General features: G+C 42.4%; 3 protein-coding genes and 1 pseudogene across 5 annotated transcripts in view; 2 read left to right on the forward strand and 2 right to left on the reverse strand.

The window, feature by feature from the left end:
- kif26ba (kinesin family member 26Ba) overlaps window positions 1–3,122 on the forward strand; it is a 107,068-nt gene extending 103,946 nt beyond the window's left edge. For all 3 annotated transcript variants that reach the window (XM_039673390.2, XM_039673384.2, XM_039673398.2), the window contains one exon: window positions 934–3,122. In XM_039673390.2, coding sequence (XP_039529324.2) covers window positions 934–1,082 — 149 coding nt within the window. In that variant the 3' untranslated portion in view covers window positions 1,083–3,122. The remainder of the gene's footprint in view (window positions 1–933) is intronic.
- A 939-nt stretch (window positions 3,123–4,061) lies between these two features.
- LOC148973492 (uncharacterized) lies at window positions 4,062–9,850 on the reverse strand. Its single transcript, XM_089120382.1, has 4 exons — window positions 9,561–9,850; window positions 6,486–7,262; window positions 6,200–6,377; window positions 4,062–6,002 (listed from the first exon to the last, which is right to left on the reverse strand). Exons 1-4 carry the CDS (start codon window positions 9,848–9,850, stop codon window positions 4,062–4,064), a joined length of 3,186 nt encoding a protein of 1,061 aa, XP_088976508.1.
- Window positions 9,851–11,618: 1,768 nt separating this feature from the next.
- Window positions 11,619–20,642, reverse strand: part of smyd3 (SET and MYND domain containing 3) — a 175,520-nt gene continuing 166,496 nt past the window's right edge. The window contains exons 11-12 of the mRNA XM_039673371.2: window positions 13,766–13,874; window positions 11,619–12,432 (exon numbers count right to left, since the gene is read on the reverse strand). Coding sequence (XP_039529305.2) covers window positions 12,331–12,432; window positions 13,766–13,874 — 211 coding nt within the window. The 3' untranslated portion in view covers window positions 11,619–12,330. The remainder of the gene's footprint in view (window positions 12,433–13,765; window positions 13,875–20,642) is intronic.
- On the forward strand, window positions 12,535–13,612 carry LOC148973493 (uncharacterized; annotated as a pseudogene).

Consider the following 20,642-nt stretch of genomic DNA (forward strand, 5'->3'; position numbering starts at 1 on the left):
AACACCAGGTTGCTGCTGGAAGAGGTGTTAGTGAGCCTCAGTCCCTAACGCCCCAGTTAAGTGATGGGGACGCTATACTGTCAAAGAGCACCGTCCTTCAGATGAGACGTTCAACCGAGGCCCTGACTCTCTGTGGTCACGAAAAATCCCAGAATGTCTTTTGAAAGAGTAGGGGTGTAACCCCGGCATACCGGCCAAATTTGCCCAGTGGCCTCTGTCCATCATGGCCTCCTAAACAACCCCATGTATACCAATTGGCTTCATCACTCTGTGTCCTCTCCACCAGTAAGCTGGTGTGTGGTGGGCGTTCTGGCGCACTATGGCTGCCGTCGCATCATCCAGGTGGATGCTGCACATTGGTGGGAGTTGAGGAGATTCCCCCTTCTATGTAAAGCGCTTTGAGTGCCAAGAAAAGCGCTATATGAATGTAATAAATTAATTATTATCATTATTATTACTAGCGGTTATCATTTTGCATAGATGGCCTCAGCACATTATTACCATGTATGAATAGCGTTCTGCGAATGAGTGTGATAATATTAATGATAATTACCTGGTTTAAATTAAGTAGGTTATAGGCACACAAATTCGGTTCCCTTCTAGGCCACGAGAGCCACGAGAGGGCCCATCATTACGAAGTTACGCCACAAGGTGGATACTGCACATTGGTGGTGGTTGAAGAAATTCCCCTTATGTAAAGCACTTTGAGTGCTAAGAAAAGCGCTATATATATGTAAATGACGAATAAATGCATACTCCGAGAGCGCTCCACAAGATTATACCATCTGGATGCTCAAAATTGATCGGGTGAATGCACTTTTGTTCATTAATGATGTCATCAGCCACTGGTTGGTGTCGACTCAATAAATAGTTGATTTTGACAAAAATACTAGTGTGGTGGTCAGTTAACATCTTTTTCCGTCACGTTTGCAGTTGACCTTCAGCAGACATTTGAAGTGGACTCTCTGGAGTACTTGGAAGCTCTAGAGTTTGTCACGGAACGACTGGAGAACCGGGTCAACTTCTGCAAAGCTCATCTGATGATGATCACATGCTTTGACATCACCTGCCGGCGACGGTAAAAGATTTGCCAAGTATTATGGACAATTGGAAGTGGAAAAGGCTCAACAGGGTGTATGTGAGCAAGTTACAAAGTTCGTCACAACAACGTTGGCTCAAATGAATGGGAAAATATAAAAGCTGAATATTTTTCTAAAATGGATTTTGGTGGGGAACAGAAAAACGCTGGACTTGGAGAGTTGATGAAAAGAATGAAAAAAAAAACCTTTGTCCCACATAGTTGGATGAGCACTTTGGAATTTTGGAGTCAATGTTTGCGAAAATGGCTTGCTTTCTGTGAAAAAACAAATTATATTACCATATGTGGATAAAAGAACAAGTCGTTAAAGAAGATGAATGAAAAACAGAACAAAAAAGGACGACAAGTGCCTTGTGAACACTTCAATATCTTGGAAATCTATGGGGAAAAAAAATCCATATTTGTGTACAGATGGTGCTAGCCTAAAAAGAACATGCTTACAAACAAACAAACAAAAAAAGTAAAAAAAGTAACGAGAAAAAGAAAAAGAAAACACTGCTTGTTAAATTATGTGTTTAATCTCTTTGATTCTGTCCCAGTATTTGTATTGTCAGACACTAGTCACATTCAACATGAACTGTTACGTGTGTTTTATATTATTTTTTTGTATTCTTGGACACACTGAGACCACATAGAGTGTTTCATATTCAATGGAATAGCACAGCACGATTTCTCGAATGATTCTGGCATGGGCTCATTGATTTTTCACATCCCCTGCGGTTATGTTGGCATTTTCAGCAATGTGACGCCTCGGGGCTGGGCCACTTCAGCATGTCACGGTTGAGAGGCGAGAAGAATCCTCAGTCTGGCAGGACCAACAAGGATCTTTAATATCAGTTACAAAAATAAAGGCTTTTTTGCTGCATGCCAACTTCTTGGACATTTTTGATTGGCTTCTGCAAAAACTTCCCTAAACGACGTTTTTCATCGAATACAACTCATTGAATTAAGTCTGTTTTATTGCATTCCAGATCAGATTGATGCATACAGTATGTCTGGTCATTGGCCTTCTCTCTATGTGGTCTCATTGGCAGTCTGCTGACACTTTGGTACGGTATAAATCTGTTTATATATACAGTATATCTATGGTGCTTGAGACAGTTTCAGCTCTAAACGTTTATAGATGACTACATAGCCTGTTTCTGGTACTAACTAAAGACTTCATGCGCTTTTCCATTCCCGCTTCACTCCTCTTCCCTGACCCCTGCCAAAGCAAAGGGGAGCGACATTCCTGCTGCCCTTTTGAGCTTTAGGCAATGTAATGAATGAAGGATATTATTTATTTTTTACCTCAGGAGGCCTGTATGACAGAGATGCTTATATTCTATAATTTATTTAGCCTGCAAAAGCACTATGCATTAAACTTGTACAGTTGCTAAATTCATGCCATATATATATATATAAAAAATACACTATATTTCACTTTTGTTCTTCTTTATATATTATATAGTTGTTGTTTTTTTTTTTTAAACACCTATCGCCAAATCATGGGAGATGAGAGAACACGTCATTTTCATGAAATGTTTCATTACAACGCGTCACATCCTTCGGCATCTGTGGATTGTTCAACTGATTGTGTGATATGCAGTACAATGTTAAACGAATATCGTCTTTAATGCGCTTTAATGTTCAAGAACACGGTTGCGAAACTAAGATTTCGCCTCCCTTCAGTATAGGTCATGTGAATAGAAAGGAAAAACACAAAAGACTGAGAGATTGAAGAAGTTAAAAGTTGTCAACATATTGCTTGATGTTAATACTGCGACAGTCGGCATGATTTCTTATGCTATGGGGAAAAAAACAGAGCTTGGATGAGAGTTTGATCGACATACAGACTGATGTAAATAAAGGACGTTTTGGAATCTGCATTCTTTTTCTGCTTTATTCTGCACAAATAATTTGCAGTTTAATCTTCTCTTACTTGTTTTAAAGGTTTTTTTCACCACGTTTTTGTACAGGTGCAATCTTTAGCATGAAACTTCTGCTTTTTGATGGAATTGCTTATAAAAAGGAATGAAAGCAACCTTTAGTCTGTCTGTTTTTATTCAGTTATTATTTTAATTCAATATACGCAGTTTTACAAGATATGCCTGATCCTTGACACTTGCAGACAATATTTTTATCAGCTTTAATGAACAGGCATCATCCAGAGATGCAGTTCGATAGAAAATCATATCAGACGTCAGAGAAACACAGGAGAGTTTACAAGTGTATGATAATTCACCCCACGCCTGACAGGACTAATACAGAAAATAACACATCTTATCAGTGATCCTGGTATTTAATGTTAAAGATCTCATTGTAATAATAAAAGTAAACTAATTTCTATTATCTGTGATATTCTCCTGTGTATAATAATAGATGTGTATATGTATACCGTTTGTAAAACCATATTTCATGTGCAAATGCATAAGTCGACACCATTGCTGAGTATTTTCAAGTAAACATATATGAGGGAAGAACAAAACTTGAGCACATTATGTATCTGATTGAAATGATTTGACCAAAAATGGCAAACTACAGCTAAAAAATGTATTTTGCATAGATAAAAAAAACGTCTCAGGTTACGTATGTAACCCTGGTTCCCTGAGAGGGAACGAGAGCTGCGTTTGGAACGCGGTGGGAACGCTCTGCGTGATTGCGTCGTGAAGCACGTGTATAATCTGTCCAATGGAAGAACAAGACGTCATGGGCGATGACGTCATGACCAGGAAACTATAAAGCACCCCAGAAAATAGACCGCATCAGCTTCTGAAAAGGCCTGAAGCAAGTCGATCACAGGCATGCAGGAAGTATGGCAGGCGAACGCAGCTCTCGTTCCCTCTCAGGGAACCAGGGTTACATACGTAACCTGAGATGTTCCCTTTCAAGGGAACTCAAGCTGCGTTTGGAACGCGGTGGGAACTCCATACCCACGACGCCATATGACAAATGCCTGTGCTGTATGAAATAGAATAGCACACTAAGACACAAGCACCCTAGACCCTGGAGTGGAGCCTAGGTCCAAGTCATAAAAACGAACAAATGTATGCGGTGAGGACCAACCTGCCGCACTACAAATATCGTGCAACGAAACCCCAGATAATAAGGCTTTAGAGGCCGCCATACTCCTAGTCGAGTGGGCGCGGACAGCCAAAGGTGAAGGCTGACCGGCCGCTTCGTAAGCAAGTGTAATAGCCTCAACTACCCACTTGCTCATAACCTGCTTGGAGGCAGGGCAACCTCTCTTAGTTGACCCGAAACAGACAAACAATTGATCTGATTTACGCCACAGGGAAGATCTGTGGACATAAGCATCCAAAGCCCGAACAGGGCACAGCAGATTAAGCTTTTCCTGATCAGGAGAGAGAAAAGGTGGAGGACAAAAGGCCTGCAGAACTATAGGACCCGACACATTAGTGGGTACTTTAGGAATATAACCTGGCCTAGGGTGAAGAAAAGCTTTAACCATGCCAGGAGCAAATTCCAAGCACGAAGGGGCAACTGAAAGGGCTTGTAAATCACCTATCCTCTTAATAGAAGAAATAGCAATGAGAAACAAAGTCTTAAATGTGAGGAACTTTTCCGAAATCTCCTCAATGGGCTCAAAGGGAGCCAAAGCCAAGCCTTCCAGTACCACGGCCAAATCCCAGGCCGGTGTTCTCGTGCGCTGAGCAGGCCTAAGCCTCAAAGTGCCACGGAGAAACCGAACAATGAGGGGATCTCTCCCCAAAGATAAACCACCCAAAGGAGAGTGGTAGGCAGAAATAGCCGCCACATACACCTTCAAAGTGGATGGGGATAATCCAGCAGAAAACCGTTCTTGCAAAAAATCAAGTACTGTACCAATCGGGCAGCTAACAGGATTACAATTGCGTTCTACACACCAAGTAGAGAACAGTTTCCATTTCAAAGCGTACAGTCTTCTCGTGGAGGGAGCTCTAGATTGGAGTATGGTCTCCACGACCTCAGTCGAGAGACCTGACTCTATGAGCTCGGCCCCCTCAGGGGCCAAGCCCACAGTTTCCACAACTCCGGGCGAGGGTGATAAATTGAGCCCCCTGCTTGGGACAGCAGGTCCCTCCTGATCGGAATCTCCCATGGAGAGCCGTCTAGAAGAGACACTAGGTCCGAGAACCAGACTCGGGCCGGCCAGTACGGGGCTACTAACAAAAGACTGACCCCTTCCTGGCGAACCCTCTCCAGAACTCCCGGAATCAGAGATATCGGGGGGAAAGCGTACAGGCGCAGCCTCGGCCAAACCTGACCCATCGCATCCAGTCCGAGAGGAGCTGGGTGCGTGAGGGAAAACCACATTTGACAATGAGTTGAATCTAAAGATGCGAAAAGGTCTACCTGAGCACGACCAAATTTCTCCCACAGGAGTTCCACCACCTCGGGGTGAAGTCTCCACTCCCCGGGCCTCAGCCCCTGCCTTGACAGGATATCTGCTCCCTGATTCAGATGCCCTGGAATAAAAACTGCCCTGAGAGACAGTAATTTCCCTTGTGCCCACAGAAGGATCTGATGAGCCAACTTGCAGAGGTGACGTGACCTCAGACTCCCCTGATGGTTTATGTACGAGACCACCGATGTATTGTCCGTGCGGACAAGCACATGGTGGCCTCTCAGGTCTGGCAGGAAGTGCTTGAGAGCTAGAAACACCGCCATCATTTCCAAACGATTTATGTGCCAGGAAACCTGATGGTCCTGCCAAAGACCTCTCGCCGAGCGACCACTCATGATCGCCCCCCACCCTGTGAGGGAAGCATCCGTCGAAAGCAAAACGCGTCGACAATAAGCCCCCAACACTGGGCCCTGGGCGAGGAACCAAGGTTTGCTCCACATGACCAAGGCACGAAGGCAGCGCCGCGTGACCTTGATCGAGCGAAATGGATTTCCCCTCGGGGAAAACCCCTTGGTCCTGAGCCACCACTGCAGGGGTCTCATGTACAGAAGGCCAAAAGTGATAACGTTGGACGCAGCTGCCATGAGACCCAACAGTCTTTGAAACTGTTTCACAGTGAGTGACCGGCCTAGTTTCACCCCTTTTACGGCTGAGAGAATCGATGAAATACGTGCTGGAGACAACTGTGCCCGCATCGTTGTGGAATCCCATACCACACCCAGAAAGTTCGTCCTCTGAGATGGGAGGAGAACACTCTTCTTGGCGTTGAGCCTCAGCCCTAGCCGTTTCAAATGGGACAGAACGGCATCTCGATGCCGAACTGCCATCTGCTCAGAGTGAGCTAAAATCAGCCAATCGTCGATGTAATTTAACACACGGATACCCTGGAATCTGAGAGGAGCCAGGGCTGCATCCATGCATTTCGTGAAAGTGCGGGGTGATAACCCTAGGCCGAACGGAAGAACCCGATATTGGTACGCTTCGCCCCCGAAAGCGAACCTCAGGAACTTCCTGTGATGAGGATGGATGGAAATATGAAAATAAGCGTCCTTCAAGTCTATCGTCACAAACCAGTCCTCGGACTGAATCTGTGACACTATCTGTTTGAGTGTAAGCATCTTGAACTTGAGTTTCTGAACTGTGTGGTTTAAAAGACGCAGGTCTAGAATAGGACGTAACCCCCCATCCTTTTTTGGAACAATAAAGTAGCGGCTGTAAAACCCTGACTCTCTGCTGGGAGGAGGAACCCTCTCTATAGCTCCTTTTTGCAGAAGTGTCAGTACTTCCTGCTCCATGACCAGAGCCTGCTCGGAGTTCACCACGGTGGGAAGAACCCCTATAAACCTGGGCGGACGAGAACCGAACTGAATTCTGTAACCCGATTGTATAATCTGCAGGACCCAATGAGATACATTTGGCAGAAGTTTCCACGCTGCCAAAAAATCTACTAAGGGTACCAGTCTCTCGAGACTGGCCTCTGGATTTAATTGAAGAGCCACTTCGGTGCCCTGAAGCAGATAACCGGCAGGGAACAACCGACTTGACTGTTCTACGACCCTCCTCGGAGGATCGTCTGGGGACGCCGACACCTCGGTGCCCTGAAACGGATAACCGGCAGGGAACAACCGAACTGACGGCGCTGCGACTCCCCTCAGAGAGTCGCCCCCAGGAGGGCGCAGAGGAGAAACGATTCCTCGAAACCATTTCTCCCCGGAGGGGACCACCCTCAGAAGCCTGACAGCCTTGGCGTCAGGACTTCTTCTTAGCCGAAGCTTTCTTAGAGACAATGACAGTCCTCAGATCTGGCCTGTCTCTAATAGGCTTCGACTGCGAACGCCAGCCCGGCCCCCCCTCCCCTTTGCCTGAGGAGGAGCCCGAGAAGCGACGCTTTCTTTCTGCTGTACTCTGTACTGCGAGGAGCTCGTAGTCGGCCGAGACTGATCAGAACGCCCAGCAGTCTCAGGGATATTAGATCGGCGAGGAAGAAACTTCTGGAATGCTGCATTTTGTTTCTTAGATTCTTGAAATCTTTCAAAAACTGTGTTTATAGAATCACCAAATAAACCAGAAGGTGAAAGTGGAGCATCCAGAAGGACAGATCTATCTTTATCTTTTAAATCAGCTAAATTAAGCCACAGATGGCGCTCAGTAGCCACCAAAGCTGACATAGATCGACCCACAGATTTAGCCGCCTCTTTGGTGGCACGGAGAGATAGATCCGTCGCGCGACGTAATTCGCGAATCACGTCAGCGCTGACTTCCTCACAATCATCCAAATCCCTAAGCAGGTCGGCTTGGTACGCTTGCAAAATAGACATGGTATGCAAGCATGCCGCAGCCTGACCCGCCGCCGAATACGCTTTACCCACCAGCGCTGAAGTTGATTTTAATGGCTTGGTGGGTAATGCCGGGGCTTTGAGAGATGACGCTGACTCAGGAGTAGGGATGGGTACCGAAACCCGGTATTAAACGGGCCCCGGTGCTGAATTTTGAAAGACCGCTGTATCGATAAGCTCGGACGTTATCGGTTCTGCTGTCGGTACTGGAGAAATTATTTATCATTCCTATAAATACGTTTTCTTGAACATGTTTATATCGCCAGCCTTTTCTATATATAAACTATATTTTAATTAAACCATTTGTCTGTGATGCAAATTTGAAATTCGCAGTTCAGAAGGGAGAGAGGAGAGAGAGCGATCTCTCACGCAAAGCCACAGCACGCGCAACACGACAGCCCTGCTTAATGAGTGACAATGAGGACAGAACTAAACATTCAACGTGGTTACACTTTAGATGTGGGATATTATTCTAATATATTTTGTATTTCGGCTTCCAAAGATTATATAAAGAAGATATTTGAGATAAAACCGTTAAAAAACAAGACGCATGATCTGTCCAGCTTAACTTCCTTTACTTCACAGCACTGCGGAGCGCTGTCAGTTCTTCCTAAAACCCAAACGTACCGTCAGCACAATCGGCGATTGTTGCAAAATGCTGTCTTCTGCTGTTGCAAGATCAAAAATGGCTATTAAAAACACAAAAGCCTGCGAAAGAGCCTGTTCACAAGGCGGTGCGCGCTCCGAAACGGACTGCAACGAGACAAGAAAAGTAGCCTATACTTTGGGCTTCGTGTGTCCTCCTTAACAAAATGACCAGCTCTGAGATTCGCTTAAACACAGTTTATTCACTTAAACACAATTATGTCTTAAATGGACGTAAATAATAGGGAGAAAATGATGGTGCTTCAGTTACCGGTTACCGATTAGATTTGGTCTCGGTCTTAAAGGGGCAGCAGTCTAATAGCCTAAACTTGCTGACGATTCAGCCATTAATGCAAATCAAACAACAAAAGGCAGAGAAAATCACTCACAGCTTTTGAATAAGTAACTTTAGATTTAATAAGCATTAATCTATCTATGATAAACTAGTGCTATTTTATATTTGATTACTAAATTAGGTTTCTTTTCAGACAGAAACAATTACCTGAAAAGATATGTTAGTACACCTTCCTGAAATTAAAGCACTTTTGTATATAATTTGTATCTTTGATTGATTTTATTCTTGTGTTTGTACTTGTTTTTTTTTCTTATGTGTCCTTTTTTTATTAACAAAAAAGCCTGCACATTGCTGCATAACAAAAATATATTTTTCTTCGTTTTCCTTTTTTTATTTTACATTTCAAAATATAGAGTTTAATTATGTTCTTAATTCTTAAAAAAAAAAACACCAAAAAGAACCGATAAGAATACCGTTAAAGTACCGGATCGATAAGCGGTATCGGTAAGAGTAGTAATACCGATAAAACCTTAACGATACCCATCCCTACTCAGGAGAGAGATAGCTCGCGAGCGTCTCTTCAGCCTGAGGCATCGTCATATAACCCGCGTCCTTCATCCCCATAACGTTACTATAATTATGTGTCTGGGGATTAAAGACACGGAAAGACACCGGCTTTTTCCACGACCTCGACACCTCAGTGTGGAGATCGGGAAAAAACGGGAGTCCCCGGCGTGGAGGCTGCACTCTGGATGGCAAAAATCTCTCGTCTAACAAACTCTTTTTATTTCTGCAAACATCCTGTTCTCCTGTTTCTGGCCACTCAATATGCTAGAAACAGCACGAGTTAAAACCTCCATGAGCTCCTCATCTACAAGTGACTTGTGATATGGTTTCGTGTGTTCATGTTCACTTGCATCAATACTGACGACATCCAATTCCTCAGAACTGGATAGTCGCAGACTTTGTGCCTCATCCCGGGGAGAAGAAACCGCAGCGCGTGCTTCTCCCTGAGATAAGGCACTAGATCCAACAGGTAAGGGCTGAGAAAGGCCAGAGCCCGTCTCAAACCCCGCTGTTAGATCCATTTGCGATCCCCAAGACGAGCGCCGACGCTGTGCCTCGGCAGCAGCGGGACCCGCGCCTCGGGGAGCGCGCACCGAACCGTCCTCCCCAAAGAACGCCCGGCGAGAGCGGAGCGTCTTCACAGACAGCTTATCGCAATGCTCACAGTCAGCTCCCTCGAGAACTGACTGGGCATGCTCCACTCCCAAACAAGCAACACAGAGCTGATGTGTGTCCCCACCCGTGATGAAACGAGGGCAGGGAACAACACAACGCTTGTATTCTTGTTTAGCCATTACACGATATATTGTGAACAGACAGACAACAATAAATCAGACACGGACAATTTCATACAGAGAGCGCTTGTGAAGGCACAGAAGCTGATGCGGTCTATTTTCTGGGGTGGTTTATAGTTTCCTGGTCATGACGTCATCGCCCATGACGTCTTGTTCTTCCATTGGACAGATTATACACGTGCTTCACGACGCAATCACGCAGAGCGTTCCCACCGCGTTCCAAACGCAGCTTGAGTTCCCTTGAAAGGGAACTAAAATGTTCACAGGAAAAACGCATACAAATTATGTCTGCATGAAATATGACATTTTTAAAAACATTTTTTTAATAATGGGTGATGTCAATTTTCCTAGGCCAGACATCACTGTTGGCCACTAAAGTATATGATTGTAAAACCTTACTTAAGTAAAAGTAAGAAAGATTTTTGGTGAAATCGCACTTCATGGTTGGACTCGTTCACATTTTGTGAGAAATGATGTCATTGGCTTTAGAGATAGGACTGCTGACAACTGGCCGCTCTATACCAACTTCCTCTATTTGCTCTTAGGCCCCATTCTATCCAACAGAAAGATGTTATCTCCATCTCAGAGAAGCGCACCTCCAAAAGCTGTTTGCTTTAGTGGACGGTGTTATGAGAACGTGTAATCCCCATCTATATGTATCCAGACACTCATGAGGGTTAAAAAGATTTAGCAAAAATAACGTGCTGAAAAAATGTCCGGAGAAACCGGCTACTGACAAGCACAAGCAAAAACAAACTAAGCCAACTTAATTGTGTTTTATTAATAGTTTTTTTTTTACCACCAAAATGACATCACTTCCTGAGGATGATATATAGTTGTGTTCGACTTGAGGGCATACTTTCAAAACACTTAAGAAAATCATTTTGATTATTGAATCACCTGGAATATTTTTTTAATAATACGCCAGTTTTTCTTGTCAGCATATGGAAACATCTATTCAAACCAAAGTACTGAAATTATTCAAATGATCCCTTAACTGTGATGTGATGATTGTGAAAACTGATATGATTGATATCATATTTCATAAATTATATCAAGTCATATGATGGAGACATGGACATTTACTGAATAGTAGGAATGACCCACATTATAAATCGAGGATTGAACTGTAATAACAGCACATTCCAGATGGTAAAAAAAGAGCTTAAAAACACAAATCAGTGCTGAAATATGTTTATGAAATCTGAGCAAATGGGACTGTTTTGTCAGAGCGACAAGTTAATGATGAGAAACTGAAGCACAAATGTGTGTGTGTGTGTGTGTGTGTGTGTGTGTGTAGTTCGGAGTGGTTCTTGAAGCACAACAGTTATTCCTGAAAAGGTGTTGTGATTAAATTGTTGCTCAGCACTAAAAACAACCTAATTGAAAGCACATAACAAAAAACTAAGATAAAAAATTCAAAATGTGAAAATAAAAGCTAATTCAAAATAATAAAAAAATACTATAATAGTATATAAATAATACTAAAATCACACTTATTTTAATCATTTTATTCAAATTTTATGCAAAGTGACCAGAACAACATGGAACATAATGTGACAATTCACTGAACACTCAATCAGATGCATTTATATACTAATATGATATCTAACTTATATTTTTGAGAAACTAAAAACATGTTGCTACTGAACAAATCAAAAATGGAGTGAACCAAATTGTTCAGATTTTGCAATAGATGCATATACTGCACATTTATCTATCTATCTGCACATTTGAAAGTTGACACTTTCTTTAAATTTATTATTTAGATTTAGCAATATTGTTCCTGTTGCAACCATTCATTTGGGGTCTAAATACCTAGAAGTGGGATTTTCTATTGAAAATATGGAGGGTAGTAGACTATACTTTGGATTGTGTGTTAAAAGTAAACAGATACTGGGGGGGGACAGCGGTGGAACAAATCAAAATAATATGGGAAAGGAATGAAAAAGCATGTCAGTAATGACGCTTTTTCCCCTTTGGCAAGCAGAGTAGAAGAAGCAGAAAATAAATATTCTCCCCCCCCCCATCCCCCCCCCCCCCCCCCCGTTGAATTCTAAGCCAGCTGGTTTGATACACAGGGGCACAAAAACAGGTGGCAGACATGAGCATCCTGAAACTTTCCATTTGAGAGCGAATCCAGCGGCGGGTTGATTGACAGCCAGCGCGTCAGAGTCAGTCTCCATATGATGACGCAGGAGTTCAGTCTAGACTTCACCCAGCTCGGCCTGGCACTCGCCCAGTTTTCTACTCACTTCATTAGTCAGGGCATGCTCTGTCCCGTGGGTCACCTTCATGATGTCATAGGCCTGAGGTGAGAGGTGGGGGGGGGGGGGGGAAGAAGAGAGACGGTTGAGTTAAACCATTGTCATGTGAAGGAAGAAAATTCAATTACATGATTGAAACGGGAAATGTCTGTCGGGAAAACTGTCTGTCTGTCTGTCTGTCTGTCTATCCACCCATCCTTCCACCCATCCATCCATCCATCCGCCCTTCCACCCATCCATCCACCCATCCATCCATACACCCACCCATCCGTCCGCTTGTCCATCCTACCACCCACCCATCCATCCACCCAAACACCCACCCACCCACCCATCCGCCCGTCCACCCGCCCATCCATCCGCCCATCCGTCCACCCATCCATCTACCCACCCACCCACCCAGCCATCCATCCGCCCGTCCACACATCCATCTACCCACCACCCACCCAGCCAGCCAGCCATCCACCCATCCAACCATACACCCACCCATCCGTCCGCTTGTCAATCCTACCACCCACCCATCCATCCACCCATCCACCCACCCATCCATCCGCCCGTCCGTCCACCCATCCATCTACCCACCCACCCACCCAGCCATCCATCCGCCCGTCCACACATCCATCTACCCAGCCAGCCATCCATCCATCCATCCATCCATCCATCCATCCATCCATCCACCCGTCCACCCATCCATTCACCCATCCAGCCACCCACCCATCCGCCCATCCATCCACCCATCCGCCCATCCATCCACCCATCCGCCCGTCCACCCATCCATCTACCCACCCACCCACCAAGCCATCCATCCGCCCGTCCACACATCCATCTACCCACCCACCCACCCAGCCAGCCATCCATCCATCCATCCATCCACCCGTCCACCCATCCGCCCATCCATTCACCCATCCAGCCACCCACCCATCCGCCCATCCATCCACCCATCCGCCCGTCCACCCATCCATCCATCCATCCATCCATCCATCCATCCATCCACCCATTCATCCATCTATCAATCTGTATCTGTCTGTCAATACACACACACGTTATTCATTCATATTATATTATTAATAACTTTCTGTCATTATTAAAAATTCCTGTCAGCCATTTGATAAAACTAATTTATAAGGGATATTATTCGTTGCCAACAATCTCTAAGTTTCAAGATAAAACTTTTTTTTTGGTCCTTATTTTTCCATTTGCGTATAGTCAGGCCGTCTCTGACTGAGTTCCACATTCTGACATCCATACCACCGTTTAGACAACAATCTGACAAATGTGAGCTCGAGTGCAGGGCAGAATACAGTCGATCACCAGGGCCTCATTACAGACCTGATCTCTCTGAGTGTGTTATAGGGCCAAAGATCATCTGATAACAGACCTGTGTGAAGCTCCCGTGAGCCTCCTTCACTCGGCCCAGGAAGTGCTGCAGCTTCCCCACACGCAGCAGCTCCACCGCACGGGACGGATGAGGGTCGGAGAAGTACAATCTGGGGGACCAAACAAGATTATTTATAGCATTGGCAAAATAAATGGCAACAATGTGAGCTTTCAATTGACCATTTTGTGGTTTAGTGTTTAGGGATGTTAGCTACCAACTAGATGTAGGTTCAAACTCTAGAAAGAGAGTTTTGTGACCTTCCACCAGAGATATACACACTTGCCATGAATTAGGACTTGAAATGCAAAATCCCAAAATTGTAGTGCAATCTCTAGAATATTGCACTTGAATTTTACACAGAACATTTCAATCAAAAAGGAAATAAAAAATGTATTAAAATGAGTTCTGATATTAATAAAACTAGTTTTTAATATTATCTGCTTCTAATATTGCCTAAATCGGAGAGAAAACAATAATTGGAAGCTTATTATATAATTATCAATATGGTCCCCAATGTATTATGTACCATCATGGTAAACGTAATAGTAAACTTCAAAAAAGAAATGCACATTAAATCAGCATCTGCAAGCAACAATAATAATGTTTCCTTTGTTAGAATAAATACACCAGCTGACTGATATACTAGAAAAATCTGATCCCCTCTTATATTCCATCTGTCTCAGAAAAAAAACAAAAACAAATAAAAAAAAAACATTTCTAATAACATTCTATATATTCTGTTTGAGCACATGAGATTAATAGCGATGATCCTGGCAGGAAACATGCTGACATCAGCATATTCCAGGATGGTGAGGGTGAAGAAAGAAAAGCCTTTATTCCACATTTCCCATTCATCCGCACTGAGCCGAGGGGCAGTCGGCCAGGCTTATGGGTGATCCTCTATGCTGAGATGGGCGAATCAGAGAGAGGCTGATTGTCTGCCACTCTAAAACCAGGACATAAAGTCACAAAGCCCTCTTCTAGCAAGACAGTGCAGGGGAAGATAAGAACATATGAGGATTTTAAGTGTTTCCCAGGACACGGTATATAAAAACATAATTTGAAACATCAACAACCCATTTTACTTCAATAACACAAAGTATTTTGAGAATTTATGTTCATTAAAAAGCACACGTGGGTGCTGGATTTTGTTTAATTTGTGTCCTGACTCATAACTCAATGAGCTCAGTGAAGCGGTGTAGATTCATCTTCATGGCCTTGACGGACTTTCACTTAAAGGTCAAATCCTTGGCAGTAAAAGCAATGATGAAGAGTGCTTATAGTTCTTCAAAACTCTCAGTTTTTTTCTGTCTTTCATTCTCAGACAAGCTCAGTCAATGTCTGGACAGACTTTTATTGTAAAGTATCCCTCTGGAGGGATTCCTCATGACAGTCTTCATCACATACTGCAGGTTTTTATTGGGACGGGTCACGTGTCCGCCACTGTCAAGGTCATCCAATAGCAGAGATTGATGCTCTAAGGTCCCCAGGTTCGTTTTAAAGACCCTGGTGATTTTGTTAGTTGTAAAAATGTCCAGAAATATCAGACCCTTTATACGTTACAATAAAAGAATGAGGATTGAAGTTTCAACCAACACAGACAGTTAGGATATAAAATGATGTTATGATCTATCTATCTATCTATCTATCTATCTATCTATCTATCTATCTATCTATCTATCTATCTATCTATCTATCTATCTATCTATCTATCTATCTATCTATCTATCTATCTATCTATCTATCTATCTATCTATCTATCTATCTATCTATCTATCTATCTATCATCTATGTTATTTCCCTTGGCAAATACCAAAATACAGGCATAACGTGTGTGCAATAAACATTTAAAAATTACATTTTTCATTTTTCAGAATTCGTCTTGTTGAAATTACCGTTTATTCTTAGGAATCAAATGAAAAGAAATGTCGGTAACACTTTAATAAACTGAACTAATAATGAACTGCACTTATACAGCATTTATTCATCTTTCATCAATGTTGATTTGCGAATACTTTATTAAAATCTTGTTCACATTAGTTAAAGCATATTGAACTAGCATGAACAAACAGCTTTATTCTTATTAACTAACATTAAGAAAGTTTAACAAATACAGTAACAAACGTATTGCTCATGGTTAGTTAATACATTAGTTAATACATAACTATGGAACCTTATTGTAAAGTGTCACCAATGTCGTATGACCCTAAACTACACCAGACTCACACATTCGCTGAGTCTGTCATATACAAACAGAACTTATTTTGATTAAAAAAAAAACAAAAAACATTTACCCTTAAATGACATTATGCAATGTTATTTGGCTATAATAAATACTGTGATAGATGGGCCTGATGATACACTGTATAACAAATACACTCAATTTTAACCTCACTGAAACCTGCCAGTTACTGAAACATAATCAATACATTCAGTCAAATGCGAATTTCACCAAGAGAAAAAAAAAAATCAACAATCAATAACAATATCTTTGAACAACTACACCGGCTTGACAAACTTGACCACTGCACTTCTATTGAAGTCCATCCTCCATCACTGGTCTAACCTGACCAGCCACGCTACAGAAAACCATCATCAGTATTAGAACGGCACTTCTTGTTGCTGTAGCAACAGCCAGAGGAGGGGCGAGCGACCTGTTAACAGTCCCATTAGTGTTAGCTCAGCCTTTCTATTCATCTCCACGCTGGATCATTACCAAGAACAAAGAGCTGCATCTCTGCCGGGACCACTTTGGAGGAATATTAAATTGTGATTTCTATCTCCTTGGCAAACGGCAACTTGTTTGGGAGCTGTAAAGAAGTACCGCACCCAGGAAAGACAATGGCCTTTATATCATTAATCTACTCGGCAGACAATGACAGCGCATTAACAAAGCCCTGGCACCGTAATCTGCAGCTTGCATCTCCATGCATTAAAAGCGCTTTTGTCATGTGACATCAACCTCAAATAACTCTCTCTGAGCAGCAGTCACGTCAACGTGAAGGTTGTTTGTGGTGCTGATGCGAATTTATGCAAGAATGAATACAAAATGATCAATTGATCAACGTCTAATCAATCACTGAGCCTTTTTTTTACATTCATTAACGTTAATGGATAGAACTTTGTCCAAAAGTTTTCTTAATTACTGATTTTATCAAATCTACAGATTCTATAAATATTTAAATTATTCGACAGCAGTGAAATTAAATGGAGAGCAAATGGAGATGTCTGCTGAAGTATTGAGTTTCTTGGATTTTGCAAAAAAATCCCTGCAAACACGTCTCCTTTATACAGATCTCATGTCTCAACACAATCAAACATAGAGATTTCATTACTAAAAATGTAATTCATTTTTAATAAAATTATTCCAAGACCAAATTAAAAAGGCTATGTGTCCAGTACAGCTCAGTCTGAAGGAACAACATTGGATTAACCACTTTCAAAATTTCTGGAATGTAACAAAACTATATATAATGCTATAATTGTTTATTTTATTAGGCAAACGCCTTACATAAAAGGAAATGGGCTCATTGCATATCACATTCTTACATTTCTGAAAAAAAAAACAAAAAGAAGTTTTACATGGGTTTAGCTAATGGTGTTAAAAATGACTATATACCACTTCTTAATCTTCAATCAGTGCCATAAGTTTGGGATATAGGCTATCTATTTGGCAACCAATGGCAGATGGGGAGGAGGGATCGGGAAACCTGTTTGAAAACAGTCATATTCTTGCAATTCCATTTGGTGGAGCCAGTGGCACAGAAACAACAAATTTCAGATTAAAAACTGAAAAAAAATTAAAGTCTAGCGTTAGTCCCGCTCACTTGCAGGGCCGCTTTATCTGAATTATCCACACACGTGTTGGATTTGGCACAAGTTTTATGACGGATGCCCTTCCAGCACTGAGAGTCACACTCACACACACACAAACGGCCAGTTTGGCATGTCCAATCCATAACCTACATGTCTTTGGACAGTGTGGGGGAGCACAAGGATGAAACCCATACTGACACAGTCCAGGGATTGAACTGGGGACCCTCTTGCTGTAAAGCGACAGTGCTACCCATAGAGCCACCAGGAGCCAAACTTAAAAATCTTAAATGAAGTAACCCAATAAGCTTCCTCAGTTAAAGGACAACTCCGGCGCAAAATGAACCTTTAGTCTAATTACACATAGTTACCTAGTCAACCGTTATCTGAGATTTGTTTTCATGATTGCTGAATGTAAATAGTTTTATCTCTAAAAACAGTTTAGCCAATAACGCTAGTATAATGCAAGTATATAGGGCATAGAGTAATGACAACTAAAAATCGCTTGTTATTACCACTAAAAAGGCTCAAAATAGCCCCACACCAACACGACAGCATAACAAGGGTCCCTACATTCAAACTGAAGCATTGAGAACTTTGTCAGTGTCCATACAGTTTAATAAGAAGATATTTTATACACACAGTAAATTTCGCGAATACAGGAAGAAGCCATCTTGGAAAAATAGTCTCTACCAGTCGATCTACGAACGCCGATCCAAGTGCGCTGGTGAGATGTGAATACGGTAAGGTGAGCGCGAACAGTAGGCTACGTGTACATATTGAAGACAAGTAAACGGTTTCTGTTTGTGTTTCTTCTGGAAACAACGGACCATATGAGATTCTGCACAGTTCAGCGCACTTGGATCGGCGTTCGTAGATCGACTGGTAGAGACTATTTTTCCAAGATGGCTTCTTCCTGTATTCGCGAAGTTGACTGTGTGTATAAAATATCTTCTTATTAAACTGTATGGACACTGACAAAGTTCTCAATGCTTCGGTTTGAATGTAGGGACCCTTGTTATGCTGTCGTGTTGGTGTGGGGCTATTTTGAGCCTAGTTAGTGGTAATAACAAGCGATTTTTATTTGTCATTACTCTATGCCCTATATACTAGCATTATACTAGCGTTATAGGCTAAACTGTTTTTAGAGATAAAACTATTTACATTCGGCTATCATAAAAACAAATCTCAGATAACGGTTGACTAGGTAGCAATGTGTAATTAGACCAAAGGTTCATTTTGCGCCGGAGTTCTCCTTTAAGAAAGACCAACCCTTGAGAACTAACATTTGGTACATTTCGGCTGAAAAACAACAGTCATAAAGGCAGTTTTCTTTATAAATAGCATATTAACATGTTGATGTATAAGAATATTCTGGGTCTCTTTACATGACCCTTTCTCCTCCTCCGGAGCATGGGAACATGCTTGGCTACACCACCAGAGTGACACTATCACCTATATGACTCAGGACATTACCTCCCGCTCACCTTTATATCGCCTCTAACTGCCCCGTCTCTCATCCGTCCATCTCTGAACTCACTAATAACAAAGCCCTCCATTACAATCCAATCCTGCTGGACCCCATCCCTTTCGCTCTGCACGCCACAATGCTTGGTTTAGTCAGCGCCCTCTCTGTTACCCAGACTCCCACGCTGCGGTCTCAGTGTCACTAATGCCTTCCTGGGCCTCCGGAACGTTCCGGCAGCTTCTCAGAACTGTGTGTGGCTCTGTTTTTTATCTGTTTTATGAAGCAATGCTGTAGGTGACCCCAAAACAATCCCTCTCACACATTTCACACCCATTTCCCCTCTGAACCGCTGACAGCCGACACATATTTTTGACCCTGAAAAACCGAGGAGGCTTTTAATTAAATCACTGTGTTGTGTAGCGAGATCGGGTTCGCTTTGACCCCGGCCTACACTCATTTCTAAGTGAAGTGAAGTGGAGAACACGCTCTAGCGATGAAGTTCTGGCACGGATTCTGCAGAAGTTTTAAGTTTCAAGAGTCATGACAGTGAGACGAGGACAAAGGAAGTTCTTCTACCTCATAAAGGACACTTCAAGGAAGCTGTCAGTGCAACTGAAAACCAATAATATGAGCGGTTGCAATAATTCAAAACGTTTTTAACACTTTAAGGTAAGGCTCCATTTGTTAACATGAACTAACAATGAAAAATACTGCTAAAACATTCAACTCAATGTTAAATTCAGCATTTATTAATACTTTAAATCAAAACTTGTAGCTGTTTATATTATTATATTATTTAATGGACCCGAACTAACATGAACAGTGAACAGATTATTCAAATGGACAATTCTTGTGTCTTCTAATGGAAAAAACTTAAAGGAGAACTCAAATTGAGCTCAATTTTTTGTACATTTGGAGTGCTGTCTGTACAGACAAAAAACGACAAAAACCTGTTTCCTACACTGTGTTATTCTCTTTTTAAAATTCGCACCCTGCTGACTTCAATGGGCATGTTCTGCTTTTAGGCTCTTAACATCCTTGATTTGTCATTACGAGAGCACAGCCATGTGAGTGGTGTTATTAAGAGTGACCACGGTCAATCTGACTGCAGTAGATGTGAAAGATATTAATAAAAAAAATGTTAATTCAGCCAGCGCACATACCTGTATTTACTTCCTGTTTTTGGTCGAAGTCCACAGTAGTCGATTGTCGAGTTCGCGCGCTATTGCTTAGATACCAATAATCGTGCGCACGAACTCGACTGCTGTGGACTTTGACTGAAAACTGGAACTGCTTGGCAGAGGAAATGTGAATCGAAGTAAAGCGATGCAACTGACACCATGGGCCCTATCTTGCACCCGGCGCAAATGACTTTATACACTGACGCATTTATCATTCCTATTTTGCACCCGCGCAAAGCGATATTTTCCGTCCACAGACAAATGTCGTAAACTATATGAACGTGCCACTCCCGACCACTTGTTTGGTGCAAACAATCACCATGTGTTTGTTGCAAACAATCCAAAAATGCGTGTTTTTGGTGCAAACAATCCAAAAATGCTATTTTGCAGTTCCAGAAAACAATTGCGCCAATGA

The sequence above is a fragment of the Pimephales promelas genome, chromosome 15, assembly GCF_988280905.1.
Source record: "Pimephales promelas chromosome 15, fPimPro1.hap1.1, whole genome shotgun sequence".
Lineage (NCBI taxonomy): Eukaryota > Metazoa > Chordata > Actinopteri > Cypriniformes > Leuciscidae > Pimephales > Pimephales promelas.